The 20,996-nt window shown below is 48.2% G+C and overlaps 1 protein-coding gene across 3 annotated transcripts in view; it reads right to left on the bottom strand.

The window, feature by feature from the left end:
• Positions 1–715: 715 nt before the first annotated feature.
• The window catches only part of MX2 (MX dynamin like GTPase 2), a 32,459-nt gene continuing 12,178 nt past the window's right edge, over positions 716–20,996 (bottom strand). For all 3 annotated transcript variants that reach the window (XM_080654071.1, XM_080654072.1, XM_080654073.1), the window contains 10 exons: positions 20,503–20,657; positions 18,515–18,653; positions 15,695–15,893; positions 11,500–11,578; positions 9,343–9,465; positions 8,937–9,078; positions 7,022–7,180; positions 6,535–6,611; positions 4,710–4,964; positions 716–3,038 (listed from right to left, as the gene is read on the bottom strand). In XM_080654071.1, coding sequence (XP_080510197.1) covers positions 2,808–3,038; positions 4,710–4,964; positions 6,535–6,611; positions 7,022–7,180; positions 8,937–9,078; positions 9,343–9,465; positions 11,500–11,578; positions 15,695–15,893; positions 18,515–18,653; positions 20,503–20,657 — 1,559 coding nt within the window. In that variant the 3' untranslated portion in view covers positions 716–2,807. The remainder of the gene's footprint in view (positions 3,039–4,709; positions 4,965–6,534; positions 6,612–7,021; positions 7,181–8,936; positions 9,079–9,342; positions 9,466–11,499; positions 11,579–15,694; positions 15,894–18,514; positions 18,654–20,502; positions 20,658–20,996) is intronic.

Consider the following 20,996-nt stretch of genomic DNA (forward strand, 5'->3'; position numbering starts at 1 on the left):
AAGAGCAGGAAACACATCGGTGTTAGAGGGACAAGTGTGGCAATGTGCAAATCCCGTTCCCTCTTCCTCTGGTCTGGCTAGCTGGACCACATTTCCCAGCCTGCCTTGCAGTTAGGTGTGGCCACAGGCCCCAGTTCTGCCCATAGAATGTAGAAGTAATGTACCCAGCTCCCAGGCCTGGCTGCTGGAAACCTCCCTTGCAATCCTCTACTCTCTTGCCTGAGACAGAGGGTCTGGTGGAGGCTCCAAGGCCCCCATGATGGTGGGGCCACTAGATGGAGGTAGGCTGGTGCCTGAGGGCCTCAGGACTCTGTCAACCCACCTTACACTGCATGATGTGAGTGGGGAACACTGTGTTATGTTGTGGAGATTTTTTTTTTTTAGGAAAGGAGAGGGAGAAAACAGGATGATGAGATGATGAGAGAATCATTGATTGACTGCCTCCTGCACGCCCCCTCCTGGGGGTGGAGCCCGCAACCCTGGCATGTGCCCTGACCTGGAATTGAACTGTGACCTCCTGGTTCATAGGTTGATGCTCAACCACTGAGTCACGCTGACTAGGCAAGCCACAGAGATCTTAAAGTGTTCCTTGCAGCAGTTAGCTTGTGTGTGTGTGTGTGTGTGTGTGTGTGTGTGTGTGTGTGTGTGTATACATATGTGTGAAACATATTGAACATGTAGGGAAAGACTGAATATACAATTTATGGAACAAATATTAAGTACCAGACTTTATTTTTCTCAGACTATTTTCACAACAGTATTTATAATTTGAGGAGATTTGATTCTTCTCTTCAGCTCTGCTACTGACTCTCTGTACTAACTCATACAATAAGGGGGAGAAGCCAATTTTTTTTTAAAAAAGCAAAGAATACCTAAACTAATGTTTTGTCTTTTAAATTCTCTTCATCTTTAGCTTCAATATGACAAAAATTCTTTAAAACCTGAACAGCTTTACAAGAGAAGGATCCCCACTTTTGGCACTTGCAGTCCACATGGTGTTGAAAGTTCTAGCCCGAGCTATTAGGCAAGGTAAAGAGATAAAATTCAGATGATATGAGCTTATAGGTAGAAAGCCATAACGATTCCACAAAAACAAAAATCCCACAAAACTGTTGTAACTAATAAATGAATTTAACAAAGTGAAAAGGCACAAATTGGACACATAAAAATCAGTTGCATTTTTGTAGACTAATAATGAATAATTAGAAAGGAAAATTAAGAAAACAGTTATATTTACAGTACCATCAAAAGGAATAAAAACTTGGGAACTAACTTAACCAAGGAAGTGAAAGACTTGTACAATGAAAATTACAAAACATTGCTTAAAGAAATTAAACTAGATATAAATGAGTGAAAAGACATTCTGTGTTTATGGAATGGAAGACTTAATATTGTTAAAATGCAAATACTACCCAAAGTGACCTGCAGATTTAATGCAATGCCTATAAAATCCCAACGACTTTTTTTTGCAGAGATAAAAAATAACCCATCCTAAAATTCACATGGAATCCTAAGGGACTACAAATAGCCAAAACAATGCTGAAAACGATGAACAAAGCTGACGAATTCACACTTCCTAATTTCAAAACGTACTACAAAGCTACAGTTCTAAAAACTGTGTACTGGCATACAGACAGACATATAGACCAATGGAATAGAACAGAGAGCCCAGAAATAAGCCTTTGTACATATGGTCAAATTATTTTTGACAAGGGTGCCAGGCCAAGGAGGGAAAGGACAGTTTTTTTCAACCACTGGGGCTGGGAAAACTGAACATCCACATGCACAAGAATGAAATTGGACAGTTATATACAACAATTGGGTCAAAAAGTATAGAAGAACTAAACATAAGAGCAGGCGGAAGAGCTCCGGTAGTGAGGGCTGCTCTATGAACATAGAAATAAAGACAAAAAGAGGTCTTTGCTGGAGGGAAGCATTGCTGGCATTTCTTAACACAAGCTCCTGGGACAGGTAGTTTGTAGAAATGGTTTCACTTAACCCTCCTAAAAATTCCTATGAGGTGGGGATCGCTTAACTCGAAGAAGAAAATAAAATTAGCCACACTCCTCCAATCTAGAGATGACCACTGGTGTGAAGCTCTATAATTTTTCTTAAAATTTTATTATTAAATTTCCCTTTAAGATTTAACATATAAAAGATGTAATCCCAATAAATTCTACAAAAAAGTAAAAAAAAAAAAATAACAGGTAGCAATGGGAGCTTGTCATAACTAGGGAAACAATATAATTAATAGTATCGTTCAGGTCCTTCTCTCCCAGGGGGAGCTGGGAAATGTGATCACAGCAGGTGGCATGACCCAATTCATCTGAAAGTGACCAGCTAAGGGACACCATCCCCAATAAGCAAAGTCTGATTCCAGCCATGGCCTCAGGTAATCTCCATCATTCATTTGTTCAGTGACATAGCATTTATTGAGCGACTACTATGTACCAGGTGGAAATACGGAAGAAGAATATAATACTTACTTTTCCTCTCTGGGGGTCTCCTAATCTGATGGGTGGGGAGAGACAAAGGAACAAGGAGTGACAGCAGTAGTTAAGAAAGCTGTAACTGGCGGGAGTGGGGTCAAGGACTGGAGAGACATCTGTTCATGCAGGTGCAGGTGACAGCTCTAAGCAAATGTAGACTTGAGATCTAAACTCTGGGGCAGTTCAGCAAAGACAGACAGACAGCAACGGGAAAGGCTGGCCCGAACCAGAAGCCACTCCCTGTGCCACATCCCCTTACAACGAACCCACATAAGATAAAACTCCCAGGTACTGTTGCCCTTCCATCCATCTACCCCTTTAAGAGGAGAATTTATAGAGAGCGCGCCGCGCCTGGGTGAGCCGGTAAATCTTCTCCTTAAGGAATTTCCTCTTGAGGGCGGTCTCGCTCTGCTCCTGAAGCAGCCAGGAATACTGATCCTTTTCCTGTAGTATCTGCATCATGGCTTTCTGCAAGTAATCGCCATTCTCTTGGAGCATAAAATACTGAATTATGAATGGGATCTGGTTGGCGAGCCGCTTGCTGGTCTCCTGGAAGAGGGGATAAGAAGGGTCAGCTGGAGGGGTCCCAAGGCCTGTGGTTGCAGAGAGAGAAGCCTTGGGGTTCTGGATGCACGCATGGTCGCCTTGCTAAGTCCTGGTGGTCCCGTCCACCTCACTCCAGTGTTCAGTATCAAACCACAAGGAGCTTCTGTCTGGGACGCCCAGTTTTCCTACCTAGGCATTCCCTCGGCACTAAGAACCCACCGGGTAGGCCAGCAAACCCCAAGCACCTCGTGGGCATCCCAGCCTTCCCAGGAGCCCCTGCCCCGGCCCCACTCCACCTCTCGGCAGAGACCTCCTGGCCCCGTTCTGGGGACAGATCGGGATCTGCTTCAGTCCTCACCTCACGCCCTCTCTCCACAGGCATGTCCAGCTTGCCTGGCAGCTGGACTCCACATCTGGGTAACTCAACTGTTTATTCTGATTATGAAAAGGCTTCAGTAGTGGGCTTCTTTGCAGTTTAAAAGCTACCTTCCATTCTGCATGCCCTGATACTTTAGTCCGGTGATTTCAACCTTTCTCCTCTCATGCCACACATAAACTAATTACTAAAATTCTGTGGCACACCAAAAAATGTTTTCTGCTGATCTGACCAAAAAAAAAAAAAATAGGTATAATTTTGATTCATTCACACAGGACAGCTATTGTTGTGTTGGCTGTTGTCATTTTTTTTTTTTTTTAAGTTGACAATCTAAGGGGAAAGAGGTCAGTGCTTCTGACTAAATAGTCAGGTATTGCATGTTTTAAAAATTCTTGTGCTATGTCCGGCCAGCATGGCTCAGTGGTTGAGCATTGACCTATGAACCAGGAGTTGTGGTTTGATTCCTGGTCAGGGTACACGCCCGAGTTGCGGGCTCAATCCCCAGTGCAGGAGGCACTGGTCAAATGATTCTCATCACTGATGTTGTATATTGATTTCAGAGAGTAAGGGAGAGGGAGAGAGAGATAGAAACATCAAGGATGAGAGAGAATCATTGATCAGCTGCCTCCTACATCCCCCCACTAGGGATTGAACCTGGACACCTGGGGTGCCCTTGACCGGAATCGAACCCAGGAAGCTTCAGTCCGCAGGCTGATGCTCTATCCACTGAGCCAAACTAGCTAGGGCCTCACTGATGTTTCTATCTCTCCCTCTCCCTTCCTCTCTCTGAAATCAATAAAAATGTATTTTAAAGTATTTTTGTGGCACACCAGTTGAAAACTGCTGCTTTAGTCCACGAGTGGGGTTGGGGGCGGGTTAGAAACCATGAAGCTGATTGGGCCACATAATCTTGGGAAAGGAATTTCATTCCTGTTTTGTGCAGCTGGTGAGTGTCAAGCACGCTAGGAGCTGAACGCCTTCTAAACATCAAGGAGAGCTAAACATGACCAGCAAGGTGAGTTGTAGTTGGCTGTACTCTGAGAAGAGTAATTTCGTATTTCATGCGTAGCATAGAATATACAGAACTTTGGGGTTGGAGTTACTTTTGAGTACATGCTCTGCCACATGAAGAACCTTATTTGGGGCAAATTCATTAGAAGTGTCTGATAGGGTACCTGTTAGAGGACAGAGAATAGATGAGTCATTTATCAGAGCAGAAAGGGTCCCTCCCTTCTTCGCCCAGGTAAGCACCTCTCAATCAGCATGCCCCAGCACGGGCCACGTGCACCCACACTCACCAAGAAGTATGCGTTCAGGTGCATTCCGATCTCAGTGATGGAGGAAACAGAAGACAGAGTATTTGAAGAAGACAATTTGAGGGGAGGAGTCTTTGAAACGCTTCCGTCTGTGTTAAAAGCCTGTTCCCGAATTTTTTGCAGAATCTCGCTGTAAATCTGGTCTTGACAATAAACCAGCTGCTCCATCCTGAACTGCAGGTGGATTATATTTGCTGCTGTTTCTGCTTGCTTCGTTTTTATGTCTTCAATCTTGTTCTGGTTGGATAAGAAAGAGAAGCACATCACTGCTGTGTTGGTCCCCCCTTGTTGTTTAAACAACTCAGGAAGTACTGTGATGTTGAACACAGAATTAAAAATAATTTAAGGTGTCTCAGTGATTGAGCATCGACCCAAGAACCAGGAGCTCATGGTTCAATTCCCTGCCGCCCAGATTGAGAGCTCGATCCCCAGTAGGGAGCGTGCGGGAGGCAGCCAATCAATGATTCTCTCTCATCTTTGATGTTTCTATCGCTCTCTCCCTTTCCCTTCCTCTCTCTGAATCAAAAACATATTTAAAAAATAATTTAAGGGCAAATGAGGCCTGAGGCTTTAAATGGTGAATGAGATTCTGGCCACAGCCGAGGCCAAGGCCGGGCGGAGTTTTATCTAGAGCAGCCGTGGGCAAACTACGGCCTGCAGGCCGGATCCGGCCCCTTCGGCTGTTCTATCTGGCCCGCAGAGCCGAAAGAGCGGAGGGTTCTCTTGCTCTCCTGCTCTCCCCTCCGCTCCTTTACTTTGAATTTATATTAGTTCACACAAACACTCCATCCATGCTTTTGTTCCGGCCCTCCGGTCCAGTTTAAGAACCCATTGTGGCCCTTGAGTCAAAAAGTTTGCCCACCCCTGACTAGAGCCACTCTCTTCCCTGTACTGCGACTGGGATTCAGGAAGAGTGGCTAAGTTGTTAAGTGGAAACCCACACTGCCAGAAGCCAATTCCATCATATCATAATTACAAGAGTTTTATCAAAAGGTTGATGAAACTTGGGGGCTCAACATGGGCTGAGTCACATATACAATCATCTGTTGGATTGGCTAATAGGCACTTCCCCAAGCCTGAATAGGATGATTGTTTGCTGCCAGACAGCTCAGGGCATCTTAATCTACATGTTATTGCCTCCTGTTGGCCAAATACTTGAACAGCTGTAGGCTATTCCCCAACCTGACAATGCTTCTGTAAACACTACCCTTTGAAGTGTATTATCTCCACCTTGACTTAGGACAAACTGTGAATAAAAAGCAAGGGTCCTGAGACAAGGAGAGAGTCTTTAGCTCCTTTAGCTGAAGCTCCTCTGACCCCCAATGCCTTTCAAAATTATCTTTCATCTCTAGACTCTTACTTAATATACGCATAGCCTTTCTCCAGATTGCTGAACCCTTCTTAATGCTGGGACAAGAACCCCGGCACCACACAGCAGTGGCAATATTTTTAAGTCAAACTAATAAAAATGTTGGACAAGGACTAGTAGACAATGCTGTCCTTCATGTAGGAAAAAGGCCCAAAATACCCGCCAGTCACTAGGGACAGTCATACATTCGGTTACGTCCTGCCAGGCCGCAGGGGACTGAGAGAACAAGGTCAGTGCTGTGTTTCACTTCTCCCAGGAAGGGCCCCCCAACACCCAGGCAGAAGCAACAGCGCTGCTGCTCGCGTCACCCGCCCAGCACGCGTACAATGCTATCCCCAGCCTCGCATGTCTAAATGGCAGTACACACGCGCCTTCTTTCGAAGGCTAGACCCTAATAAATCTGCACAGGTGCCCAGCAGGTGAACTGGGGGTACTTACCCGGGCTGTTTGATTAAGGTTGGAAAATTCGCCAAAATGAGTTTTGGCTGTGTCAATGAACGTTTGCCGGACGGTTTCTGACCAAAGGAAAAACCAAACATCAGTGAAATGCAAGCAGGAATCAAATGGCTTAATGGCACAGGGCGGAGAAATCATGGAACGTGCCCCTATTCAGATCTACAGACCGTGGGCGAAGGGAGGGATGGTACACAATCCTGGGGAGACACAAGATCCATGGTCACCACCCACCCTGAGCAGGTGCCCTCAATTTCCTGTCCTTCCTGGCATATGATCCTCCCCAGGTGAGCATCCGGCTCTTCCTCACACAGCTGCGTGGAGGGTAGGTCTGACTAGGTGAAGCCCATATGCACTGGCGCCCTTCTCCCCCAAATGGGCAAAGGAGGTCTGCAGGCTGTGGTTGATCATTCCATCCCAGTCTCTCCCTCAAGGCATGGCGACCATGGGCGGTGCTGGGAGAGCTCCTCACCCACAGCCTTCTGGAGCATGCTCAGGGCGGGCTCCACCAGTTGCTGGATGTACTGCTGCACGATGGTCTCGAATGTCTTGTAGTTGACAAACCCAAGAAGTTCTTTGCCCCGATACTGGTTTTCATATTTTGAGACTTCTTCATGAATAATATTTTTAACTGCAATGTGAAACAAACCACAGACATTTTAAAAATAAAGGCATTTTTAAAAGTCTTGCTCACCTACTGCATATACCCTAAGGCAATGCTTCTAAATGTGCCAGGAACCAATTCCAGCATGTCATAATTACAAGAGTTTCATCAAAAGGTCGATGAAGCTTGGGAGGCTCAACAAGGGCTGAGCCACATATGTAATTACCTGTTGGAAGGGCTAAAAAGCATCTCCCCCAAACCTGAATTTGATTGTTTGCTGCCAGACAGCTCAGGGCATCTTAATCTACATGTTATTGCCTCCTGTTGGCCAAATACCTGAACAGCTGTAGGCTATTCCCCAACCTGACAATGCTTCTGTAAACCCTACCCTTTGAAACCCTACCCTTTGAAGTGTATTATCTCCACCTTGCCTTAGGACAAATTGTGTTAATAAAAAGCAAGGGTCCTAGACAAGGAGAGAGTCTTTAGCTCCTTTAGCTGAAGCTCCTCTGACCCCCAATGCCTTTCAAAACTATCTTTCGTCTTTGGACTCCTTCTTGAATCTATGCGCAGCTCCTTTCTCCAGATTGCTGAACCCTCCGTAATGCTGGGACAAGAACCCCGGCATAAATGGAGTCCTTTTCATAATGAAAAAAATACAAAGTCTGACAGTGACTCTTCAGGAACAAAATCTGACTAAAAAAATGTATTTCAACTGAGAGTCATCACCCTGAGAGAGAAGTTGAGTGTGTGTAGTTGATAGAAAGGAAGTGGATGAGTTCAATGAAAATAAAAAGTTACATGTTGTTTCACTTACAAGTCTCTCAAAAATTCAGCTAAACTAGAGTTGGAGGAATTCTACCGTGGACATGAGTAATGCTGTTTTTTGTTATTGCTGTTTTTTGTTTTTATTTTTTTTGAAAGAGGCAGACATTTAAAAAAATATATTTTTATTGCTTTCAGAGAGGAAGGAAGAGGGAGATAGAAACATCAATGATGAGAGAGAACCATTGATGGCTGCCTCTTGCATGCCACCCACTGGAGATTGAGCCTGCAACCCGGGCATGTGTCCTGACCAGGAATTGAACCATGACCTCCTGGTTCATAGGTCGACACTCAACCACTGAGCCACGCCAGCTAGACAATAGTGCTGTTTTTATCAAGTGCCAAAATGGACAAAGATGCAATACACACACACACACACACACACACACACACACACACACATGCATGCAGCCTACTTCCGTCCTGGCTGGAGCAGAATGAAAGTTGGAAGCATGCCAGACAGAGCCAAGAGACTCTTATCAAAGCCTTCACCTCTGGTTTTGGCTTAGGTGTTACCGGAAGGGAGAAATGGGGAAGTGGGATTGTCCCAGCCTTGGGTAAACTACAGCCCGCGGGCCGGATCCGGCTGTTCTATCCGGTTCTCTTGCTCTCCCCTCCGCTCCTTTACTTTGAATTTATATTAGTTCACACAAACACTCCATCCATGCTTTTGTTCCAGCCCTCCAGTCCAGTTTAAGAACCCATTGTGGCCCTCGAGTCAAAAAGTTTGCCCACCCCTGGTAGCCTCACAACAAAGATGCGAGAGAAGAAAGTCCGGGGTACGGAGCTGCTTTCTGCGGAGTGGGTGAGGACAGGCTCGCGCTCAGTCACGCATGCCCGCACGCCACAAGCCAGGGCCTCTGGGGTGGGCAGTCAGCTCCCCACACTGTGCCAGGAGTAGCTCCTGGCCTTGGTAAATAAGACACTGCTGTTGGGGCAGCCCTGTCCCAAGACTTACCTTTTTGGGAATTGGCTGCAAGTATGAGGACCCAGTGTTTAAACTCCTCCCTGAGTTTGTTGTATAAGCGGGTCTCTTTTTCCTTCACGACTTCTTCTCCATCTACTAATCTTTCAATGTTCCGATTAAACGCTTTAATTTTCTGAAAAAGGGGTAATGTCATTCAACTATGCTGTGGTTGAGAAGCCGGGCCGGGGCACAGGGTGGTGTGGGGGCTGGCAGTACATCACCCACCCACCCCTCCTCTCCCAGGTGACACTGGAGGGAGGACGGGGCCCCGCAGGACACAGGCAGGGAAGCACAGAGGCCCCCTGGAGATGCGCTGGGCCACCTGGAAGGATGTGGCCACCGCAGGGAGAGGCCAGATTCTGTGCCCAAGTGTCACGTGGAGCCCGCAAGTCCTCACCTCGACCAGAAAGAACATTTTGTCGGCGTCGGTGTTGGGGATGTGCTCCCCGCACAGGCGCAGCTCCTCCGTGGCGCTCAGGTGGCTCTCCCTGATCTGCTCTTCTAACAGCGGGAGTGATTTCTGAACAAAATAATAGCAAACAGTGAAATGCCGCAGCTTGAAGCCAGCTGACAGGCCTATTGGGCACAGGAGCAGAACCCACTGGGAAGTCAAGGGGGGAGTTTCTGTCGCTGTGTGAGGTGTTGAGGTGAAGGCCCACTGGGGAGCCCGAGGAGGCTCTGCAGGCAGCCAGGGCGCAGCCCAAGGCCTGCAGAATCCGTGGTTCTGTTCTATAGCGAGGAACACGGGGATGGACAGATTTTGGTTTTGTTAGGTTTAGGTAAGTGTCTTGTATCTCCAGATCAATTACACCTGAACACAGTGTCAGCTTTCTCTAGTAACACGTTGCCTTGGTGAGCATTTGAAGGTCATAAACTGAGAAAGGGCACTTTGGTAGAAGATAGGTCGTGGGGGTTGGTGTCAGGCTGGGTACAATCCTAACCAATCAAGATGCAGATGAGGAGAACAGAGGCCCTAGAGCGCACCATGAGGGCTGCCTTTGGCCCACGCACTGTGTCTCAGTGACGCCCCTCGGTGCAGGAAAGCACCGGCTTCATTGCCTTTTTCCAAGACGGGAACCTGAGGCTCAGAGAGGCCAATAGCTGGACGTCATTGCTGAGCTAGTAAGCGGCAGAGTTCCAGTTTGTACCCAGCTCACCACCTTCAAAGCGCACGCAGGTGGACCCTGCAGGTAAAGACACCTGAGTGAGCAGTGCCCCCAATTCTGCTTCGGTGCCCGAGGTCGCTGCAGCCAGCCCGGCAGGAGGCGTTCATTGGGACTTAGAGGCAGCTTGTCAAGGCTACACAAAATGGCGATAAAGGTGTGGGACACCAGGAAGTTAATAAGGTCTCATGGGCTCTTCAAAACAAAACATATGTATGTATATTTCAAATTATAATTACCATAATGGAATCTTGATATACATTAAAAATTAATTTAAAGTCCTACAAATTTACATTTTAATGTAAAAATTTAAATGTTGAGAGATGTGTTATCAAAATGCAACATCTTTTTGCAGAAACGTGTTTGTTTTTTCAGTTAGACAGGGTTATATCTTTTGGTGCCTCCTTCTGCAAACTGAGGGGATTCCACTAGAATCAGTCCTTCTCAAAGTGTGTTCCCTAGATCACCTGGGAACTTACAAGTGCAAATTCGGGGCCCCAGAAACTCTGGGTCTGGGGCCCATGGATGTGAGCTTTAACCAAATTTCAAGGGGATTCTTGTGTGTCCTACCATTTCAGGTCCACTGCCTCCTTCTCACCAAATATGTCTTTTATTTCTTAGTTGATTTTTTAGAGAGAGAGGAAGGGGGAAGAGAGAAACATTGATCAGTTGCTTCCTGTACGCGCTCTGACTGGGGATTGAACCTGAAACCTTTTGGTGTGTGGGAGGACTCGCCAACAAACAGCCACCCAGCCAGGGCCCACCAGGTATGTGCTGAGTGTGTGTTTTCTGGCTCAAAAGCATTCATTGTCTTGGTCTGACTCGCAGTTGAGAGGTTTAGCATGGACAAAACCCAGGCTCGGGGGTCATCTCTGCTCTGAAGTTAACCTTCAGTCCTGCCCTGTGGTTCAGCCTCATGTACAAAGGTTTAGGCAAGCTCCATGGCTAGGTGTCAAGAAGCCCTAAGCCACGCTTGTACCATCTTTAACAACATCATGAAAAGTTTGAGAATCCATGGAAACCAAACGCGTATTCCTTACCCGTTTGAGGCTGGGAAAATGTTTTATGTACTGTGAAGTGTTAAAGAGAGAAATCTGCTACCTTGGCGTTCATGGCTTTTTACCGCGCTGAGCTGGTACCACGGGTTCTCTTTCTGCTTCCCCCACGCTGACCGGCTCCCCTTTTTGTTCCCAGGTCATGCCCTGTTCCTCCCCTGTTTCAGATGCTCGCCTGGGAGCCTCTGGCCAGGAGCCATTAGGTTTATTTGGTTTTCAGAATGTGCTTGTTTGCGTATTTGGGGAGTTCAAGGCAGAGTCTGAGCCCTTTGGTGACTGAGAGAGTGATTGACGCAGGCTGCAGTTTTTATAACTTGCAGCCAACCCTGGACTCACGTTGATGTGCCAGATGAGCTCGGTGGTGAGTCTTTCTGCCAGACGGGGCACCGTGGCCTTGCCTTCCTCCAGGAGGGCTCTGAAACGAGACAGCGCACGTGAGTTCGGGAAGGGCCCACGCGGTCCTTTGCCCAGTCCTGGGCTTTGTAAGTGGGTGAGTGAGCTCACTCAGCCCCCGGGGCGGGGGGACGCATGGTGTCAGAGAAGCCTGGGAGCACGTGAGAAAGACAATTGCTAATTATGGGACGAGCCTATACCGAGGCAAGCACGGTGCTAGGAAGGTGACATTCGCCTTCTCTTTTTATCATCCCAACAAACTGAGGAAGTAAGGGATCTTTTTATCCACAGGGAAACAAAACCAACCTAACTTCGTAGCAGTGTAGTGACTTGTCCAAACTCATATTTTATTTTTGGTAATAAATATTCATCCCTGAGTAGCCAAATCAATCTTGAGAAAAAGGAATAAAGTGGGAGGGACCAGCCCTAGCTGGTTTGGCTCAGTAGACAGAGCGTCAGCCTGCGGAATGAAGGGTCCCAGGTTCCATTCTGATCAAGGGCACATGCCTGGGTTGCGGGCTCGATCCCCAATAGGGGGCATGCAGGAGGCAGCCAATCAATGATTCCTTCTCATCATTGATGTTTCTAGCTCTCTTCCCCTCCCCCTTCTTCTCTGAAATCAATACAAATACATTAAAAATAGAAAGTGGGAGGCACCACATTTCCTGATTTCAAAGTATATTACAAAGCTACAGTTTATTATTACAAAAGAGTACAGTGCTAGCACAAAGACAGACATGCACAGAATAGAGCGCCCAGAAATAAATCCGTGCATATATGGTCAACTCCATTTTAATAACGGTGCCAAGATGCACAATGTAGAAAGGATAATTTCTTCAACATAGGATATCAGGAAAACTATATGTCTGCATGCAGGAAAATGAAATTGGATCCTTATCTCATACCATAAACAAACGTCAACCGAAAATGTATTGAAGGCTTAAACATAAAACATGAAATGTAAAGCTCCTAGAACAAAACCCCACGAAGAAAAACACAGGGGAGCCCAGCCGGTGTGGCTCAGTGGTTAAGCATCCGTCTATGAAACCAGGAGGTCACAGTTCGATTCCCAGTCAGGGCACATGCCTGGGTTGTGGCCTCGATCCCCAGTGGGTGGCATGCAAGAGGCAGCTGATCTATGAGTCTCTCTCATTATTGATGTTTCTATCTCTCTCTCTTCCTCTCTCTTCTCTGAAATCAATAAAAATATATTTTAAAAAAGGGGAAAAAAAACCACAGGGGAAAATGATTTTACCAAAAGCACTGAGAAGAAAAGCAAAAATAGACTAAAGTGGGACTACATCAAACTGAAAAGCTTCCACAGAGCAAAGAAACAATCAACAGAGAACCTACAAAATGGGAGAAAATCTTTGCAAACAATATATCTGATAAGGGCTTAATTTTTTTTAAAAATATATTTTATTGATTTTTTTACAGAGAGAAAGCGAGAGGGATAGAGAGTTAGAAACATCGATGAGAGAGAAACATCGATCAGCTGCCTCCTGCACACCTCCTACTGGGGATGTTCCTGCAACCAAGGTACATGCCCTTGACCGGAATCAAACCTGGGACCCTTGAGCCCGTAGGCCGATGCTCTATCCACTGAGCCAAACTGGTTAGGGCAAGGGGTTAATTTTTTAAAAAATGTAAGTAACTCCTCCACTCAATAGCACCCACCCCCCCCCACACACACACTCAAACCTAGTAACCCAAGGAAAAAGGGGCTAAAGAGTTGGATAGCGATTTCTTCAAAGAAGACATGTAAATAAATGGTCAACAGGTATATGGAAAAGATGCTCAACATCACTAATCATCAGGAAAACGCAAATCAAAACCACAATGGGGCCTCAATCTGTTAGGATGCATTATATATATGTGTGTTATAATAAAAAACAAAGGCAGGCGATGGCTAGGGTGTGGAGCAACTGAAAGCCTTGTACAATGTTGGTGTGAATGCAAAATGGTGCAGCTACTAGGAAAAGCAGTATGGAAACTTCTCGAGAAATTAAAAATAGCCCTAGCCAGTTTGGCTCAGTGGATAGAGCATCGGCCTGCGCACTGAAGAGTTAAGCATTGCCTGTGTGACTGATCCGCTGTTGTCTGCTCAGGGGATTTCCCAGTCTGGCCCCCGTTTTTGTTTGTTTTAACAATGCAATGGGATCTGAGTCAGCCTTTAAAAAGGAGAATATTCTGTCATATGTGACCACAAGAATGAAACTTGAGGACATAATGCTAAGATGACAGAGCCAGCCACAGGAGGACAAACACTGCCTGATTCCACCTACGTAAGAAATGGAAGATAGCCAAACTCACACCACCTGAGAGTGGAATGGTGGGCGCCGGGGTTGGGGAAGGGGGAACTGGGGAGCTGATAAAGGACATCAAATATCTGGGAGGCAGGTGAGTGAGTTCCAGAGACCGCAGAACAGCCTGGGGCCCACAGTTGACCTCACTTTCCCCAAACCTGTGAATAGTGGTTTGCAAAGTGTGGCCCCTGGCCCAGCACTATCAGCCTCAACCGGAAACGTGTGCCACCCCAGATTCAGAAACCCTGGAGCAGGACACAACCAGGAGGCTTTGCTGCTCGGGACTGAGAACGTGCGCGTGATCATCCCAGAATCTTCTCCCCGCCCAGCGAGCAGTTCCCTCTCCTTGCAGGCCCCCAACGCTATCGAAAACGGTCTGTTTGTGGCGTGGCTCAGTGGTTGAGCCTCAACCTATAAACCAGGAATTTACGGTTCAATTCCCAGTCAGGGCACATGCCTGGGTTGGGGGCTCAATCCCCAATTGGGGTGCGCAGGAGGCAGCCGATCAATGATTCTCTCTCATCATTGATGTTTCTCTCTCTCTCTTTCTCTCCCTCTCCCTTCCTCTCTGAAATCAATAAAAATATATTTAAAAACAACAACAACAACAAAAAAAAACACAACAACAAAGGTCTGTTTCTCCCCTCCAAGGTGGCGCAGAGGGGAAGAAAGAAGGAACCGCGTGGTGTTCGTGGAGGGCCGGGTCTCGGCGTCCGGGACCTTGGCATGGGTCCTATGATTTAACCGGAACACGCTCCTGCGGAGCAGCTGTGCAGCGCTCCCTGAGCTGCGGAGCAAGGCTGAGCCGCTGCCCAAGGGCACGTAGCGAGTCGCAGGCCTGGTCTGTGCCCACATCTCTCCTTGGAGCAGGAGTGGTGCAGGGGCTCACGGTGCTGCTCCCACCCCCCTCGGGACCATCCAGGTCCTGCACAGCATGAAAGCGCTAAGGACCCCGTCCAGTGGGAAAAGCCCCAGCGTCATGCGGGGTCATTTATATTTAATAAAACCGTTAGGGTCGCCGAAGGAGGAAGGCACGAGGCCAAAAGAGGTGAAGAATGATGAATTTATTAGGTCATCTGGAAAACCAGATGGGCTGAGCCCCCAAAATGGCGCCAGCCCCCAGGGATGGCGAGTCGGAGGTTTAAAGGACTGTGGCAGGCTTTTTTCTGGGCGGAGAACTCTCTGAGCAATCTGGATCCTGGGAAGGGCCGGAGGGGAGAGATAATGGTCTTAGCATGTGGGATGTGGTCTAAGCGAATGAGAATGTCCATTGAGCAGTGGCCTAAAGGTCCATTCCAGGGGAGGGGGTGTCCACTCAATTATGTCATCAGACCTAACAAAAACCAGCACCTCTGCAGGCTCTAACGCAGTGGAGGGAGCCCCAAAGCGGGTTTTAACGCGCACCATTTACGATGGTCAACATGGGTTTCTGGAGGCTCGGAGATCTGTTTCCGGTCCTGTTTCCTTCACTATTGCTTTGACCTCATCATCCTTGTCTACAGAAGTGGGAAGAACCTCGCTTGCCATGTGCATCTCCTAAGATTTGATGGGATGCATATGAGAAGGCGAGTGAAAACATTTTGGAAAACCCAAGTGCCTTATGCCCTGTGGAACACCAAATTACAATCTTTAATCAGCACCTTCATTAGAGCCCACGAAGAAATGATTTGTTTCAATAAGCCAACGAATTTAACACTAAAAATAAAGTCAAGGATAGGTTCCGCTACACTGTATAATTTTATATGCAAGTTGGTTATCATGCTGGCCAGTCCTGGTGGGGGTGGGGGGCCGGCTCCCATGGAGTCCAGCTCCAGGGTCCTGCAGGCGCTCACCTGAAATACGGATGCGTCTGGAAGAACATCATTTCTTTCTTGGTGGCCTCGGCCAGGCTCAGCTTGTTGGTGATCTCCTGCTGGCCCCGGCACTTGACTATCATGTAGCCCTTCTTGAGGCGGTACGTGAGGTTCTGCGCCACGTTCACCACGTTTTTTTCGGTGCCCTTGTCCACCAGGTCCGGTTTGGTCAGGATCCCTGCGAGATGATAAAGAAGGGCATGGAAGGTCAGTTCTCTTCTCAAATACACTTGACCCCTGCGGGGCTATGGAACCCTTTCTTGGCGAGGACCAACAGAGCCTTCGGCAGCCTTGATTGCCCAATGCCTGCCAGGCATCCATTCATTTCAGCGTCACCCCTCAGATTTGCTCCCCCACGCTCTCAGTTCACCAACTGCTTGCGTAACTCACTTAACACATGTTCGCTGGGTGCCTGCTTGTTGCCAGCACTGGGCAGCAGCGCCGTCACAGGTGACCGGCTCCATCACCACGTTCCTAAGAAGCTTCCCTGGCACTTAAGCAGCTTCATTTCTTTGTCTGTTCTATTACCAGAAGGTGTTATTTCAGAGCGCATCCTTAGACTCACTACAAGGTTTGTGTGAGCAGACCTTCGGGTGACTGACAGAGCCAAGGCATGTCTGAATCTGCGTTTGCACCTTCCATTGGCGAAGGAGAGGGCCTTCCCCTGGGAGGGGAGATAGCAGCCGGGAATGCCCTTCCCCGGAACCAGCACTCATTCAGGGAAGCCTGGGTCATTGTGCTCTATTCTGAGAAAAGGGAGTAAGATCATGAAAATGGAAGCTTGCTGTTAGAATCCCCCCTGGCAGGGGAGACAGGGCCTTCTACGGCACCTCAGTTTGAAACACATGCCTCCAGCCACAGAATCAGCTCATAAGCATCATTTAATGACCCAACTGTTGGGCCACAGAGAAGGGCACTCTCAGCAATTTTTAGATGCTCTCATTTTTTTCTCTTTTTAAGTGTGTTTATTCCTGAATGCATTCCGCATACACACCAAATTAACAAATGCTTATTAAGCACACTGCTGCAGGTGTTGAGGAATGAGTAAGACTGCATAGTTCCTGATTTCACGAATATCCCTCCACCTTCCAGTGGGGAAAAGCCAGATAAATTAGCCTAGTAATATATAAGAAATAAACAAAAATATCTAATATTGATAAATGCCATGCCGAGAATGAAAAGAAGGCTGGGTGGCTGTACAAGTTTAGGCTGGCTGGACAACGAGGGCCTCAGAGCAGGCAACGTTTGGGCGGTGACCTGAATGAGAGGGAGGAGCCGGCCCTGTGGGTGGAGAGGGAGCTGGATGACTGAGCTGCACTGGACAGTAGTGGACAAGGTGGGGAGCGATGGGAGCCGTGGTCCCAGAGACATGCAGAAGCCAGGTCACAGATGGCATTGTGGTCCAGGCAAAGCGGTCTGGGTTTGAACATGTGAGACCGAAGCATTGGGGAGTAAAAGCAGAGGAGGGGCATGGCCTGATTCACGGGTCTAAGGCCAGGGGAGGGTGGATTGCTGTGGGCAAGGTGAATGCCAGGAGACCAGAGCATGTCTGCGTAGCCCAGGCAGGCGACGATGGAGGCTGGGTTTAGGTGGTGACTGTGGGGATGGAGAGGGGCAGACAGACTTGGTATTAGTTCTGGAAGCAGGGTTGCCGAGACTTCAGATGAATTAGACACAGAAGCAAGGAGAAGGAGGAATCAAGCGTGACTCTTTGATTTGGCTTTAGACCTGGGCAGGTGGATGTGGGGCCGTGAAGAGGTGGGGAAGCCTTGGGGAGGAGGAGGATTGGGGTGTGGGAGAATAGTATCAAGATTAGTGCTTTGGCCACAGTACCTTGGAGACATTTAATGGACATCCAAGTGGAGACATCAAGTCTAGGGAGAGGTAAGCATTACAGATATAGATTTGGGAGTCATTGGCATGTAGAACGAATTCAAAAGCATGGACAGAGAAGGTCACTTCAAGAGAGTGTGTTGATCAAGGGAGAGCTCAAGTTCTGTTTCCGATATTTAGAGGTCAGAGAGTTGAAGAAGCAACCAGCCAAGGTGACTGGGAATGTGACCTGCAGCTGGCCAGTGAAGGAGAGGAGGACCCAGGGGGAAACTGTGCACCCAATAATTCTTCATGTAACCCAACAACCCTAGCAGGTGGTCGTGACTGTTAGCACCATTTACCGATGAGGAAGTGAGGCGAGGAGAGGTTAAATGCACTGCCCAAGGGTATGGAGCCAGTAAATGAGGACCCAAACCCAGGCAGTCTGTGCTCTTTAACCAAGTCCCTATAATGCCGTGTAGGGCGACATTTAAAAAAGGACATTTAAGATAACACAGTTTCCCACAAAGCGTTCTGCTTGAATTTAAATCCTGCAGATGCTTACCCTCCAACATTAGCCTGGAAGTATGTTCACTGGGGTCTGTGATGGTCTTTTCCCTGTACCCAGGGGTCCCAGACCTTCACTGTGTTATGGCAGAACTGATGGGCCGGTCACTTTCCCCTTTCTGGGCCATCGTGGGAGAGCGGATAAAGCAGGTCTTGTCCCCATCCAGAATGGCTCATGAATGCAATGGAGCGAAGAGGAGGGTGAAGAAGCGCATCCTGGCGGCTCATCTAACCCTGACTGTGAGCGAAGATGACCAGCACGGATGGACCCTGAGCCCATGGAGCTTGGGCTGGAGCAGCGCTTGGATCTAGCGCAGGATGTGGGCGTCTCTAACAGTGGACCTAACTCCAGGGCCTTCCACGTGTGTGAGGGTCTCCCCTCCCTTCCCATCTCCTGGAAGCCTGATTCTCCCTTCTTACCTATGGTCCTGTCTCCATCGGGGTCCACCTCGTGAGCCATGCTCAGCGCCTCTGTGGTGGCGATGTCCACGTTACAGGGGACCACCACCAAGTTGATGGTCTGCTGCCTCTGGATGTACTTCTTGATGAGTGCCTTGATCTGATGCCACAGAATCACACAAAGGAAGAGCAGGTCTCTGATTACTCAGCAGCACAGTGAGACCCCCCCATCATTGTGAAAACCAGTCGTCCCAGCATGTGACCCAGTTTTCACACTTCCGAGCCCTCGCTTGGCCTGTCCCCTTCCTCTGGAATGCCCACCCCACTGGCCCTTATGGAGTCTCTGTTGCTTTTCTACTTATTTCTCAGAGCCCATCACTGGTGTAGCTTCTCTCCTGAAAACTCAATTCTTATGGCCGGAGGAAACCTCTCCTTCCTCTCCAGATCTCTCCTGGAAGCCTTCTGAGATTATTATCACTCTACTAAAGGCCTGGTGTACAAATTTGTGCACAGGTGGGGTCTGGCCAGCTCGTCCCAAAGGGGGCCAATCAGAACCGGGCCAGCAATGGGGAGGCGACACAGGCAGTTGGCCGGCCGGCCCCACCCTGGATAGTGTTGGGGGGTGGCAATTGGGCCAGTTGGCCACCGCAGTGCACATCATAGTGACAGGTTGTTCCGTCATTCTGGTCACTTGGCTTTTATATATATAGATCAGCATGATTTTTTATGTGTTGTGCCTTCCTCAGAAGCCCAGAGGTACTAGGAAAGTCTACCCATTGGATGGATGAACCAGCAACCTCCTGGCAGGTGAGAAGTGTGGAATTCGTCACTAAATCAGTAAGGAAAATGAGCAAATTACACTGCTCCTGGAGACAGAGAACGGTGATTTGGATGTTGAGGATGAAACCAACATTTCACTGCCCAAGATTTTCCCCAGAGCAGCAGAGCTAGCAGAGACCCCCCTCAGGAGATTCCTGCCACACCCCGAGTTTGGTGATGGTTGGGTTCACCACACTGGTAGTATCCCCCATAAAAGGGGAAAAGGGCAGGCAAGTGACCCTAGTTCCTAGGATAGAAAGGTCTCATCTTCTGCCTCTCACAAACTCTATCCCACCATACCCTGGACCAGCCGTGGGCAAACTGCGGCCGTTCGGCTGTTCTATCCGGCCCGCGGAGCCGAAAGAGCGGAGGGTTCTCTTGCTCTCCCCTCCGCTCCTTTACTTTGAATTTATATTAGTTCACACAAACACTCCATCCATGCTTTTGTTCCGGCCCTCCGGTCCAGTTTAAGAACCCATTGTGGCCCTCGAGTCAAAAAGTTTGCCCACCCCTGCCCTGGACCCTACCCTTGCACCTGAGACCATCCTTATCTCCTCAGCTTCCATGTGAGCTGGCTTAGCAAAGCTTGACACAGCTAGCTTGGGGACAGGCCTTGCCCGAAGATCAAGAGTGCCTCAAGCATCCCAGTAAGACTGCGCTCAGGCAGCCTTAAGTGGGAAGGCCTTTGGGAAAGAAGCAACAGGCTCAGCGGCTCTTGGTTTGTACTGGTCATTGCTGTCCTTGACTGTCATCCCTTCCACTGCACTGCCTTCTTACTCCTGACCAGAGACCGCAGACCATGTTCTGACTAGTTTAGGAGGCGTTATTTTTTTTTTTAATTGTTGCTAAAATTGGCAGATTTCATGTGAAAATCTGAATTTCTGGCGTCTGTTGACTATCTGAAGACAGCTGGTAACACTGGGCCCACATTCTTTATTTTAGGCAGGATGGGAGCTGTCCCATGCACCCCCAGTCCCACCAAGTCAATTTCTCTTGTGTCTATGACCTTCCAGGCTCTACTCAGATCCTCAGTATAAGCCCCATGCCCAGGAGGTCTTATTCCAGTCTCCTCCCCAGTCACTCAGAGTGAGGGCTGGGGAGGCACACCACAGCCCTTGGGGTGACCGGCAGAGGCCTCAACGTCTCCCTAACTTCAGCTTGGCCCATTCCCAAGTTCCAGAAAGGCTCACCTGCAGCCCGATGTCCTGGGGCTGATTTCCCACGGCCACCCTGGCAATGCCGGGAAGATCAATGAGGGTCAGATCCGGAACCTCGGGGGAGGTGATCTCCAGACTGATGAGCTCGTGGCTGATGCCAACTCCATTCCCGGCAATGGTGTTCTGGGCTATGGAGGTCAAGAGAAGAGAAACCCAGAGTCCAAATTAACAACCCACCTGAGAGAAACCAGTTGTTCTTGAAGGCGACGGTTGGTATTCAGAGTATAGGAGCTTCAGAGAGTCCCAGGTGCTTGGACACATTTCACAGAAACCTGCAGAGTGGTCTGAGGCCACGGTGGCCATCTGTGTACCAGTATTCAGGGGTAGCATGTACATACACTCTCAGAAATCCTAGAGGAAAACATCCGATTTATTCCTATTGGAACTGTGGATGGGAATATGTTTTTAAATATTTGCTTAAATATTTTTCATTGGGTATTCACTGGGTGTGATGATGGTTATACCCA

The sequence above is a fragment of the Plecotus auritus genome, assembly GCF_963455305.1.
Source record: "Plecotus auritus genome assembly, chromosome: 2".
In the NCBI taxonomy this organism is placed as follows: domain Eukaryota; kingdom Metazoa; phylum Chordata; class Mammalia; order Chiroptera; family Vespertilionidae; genus Plecotus; species Plecotus auritus.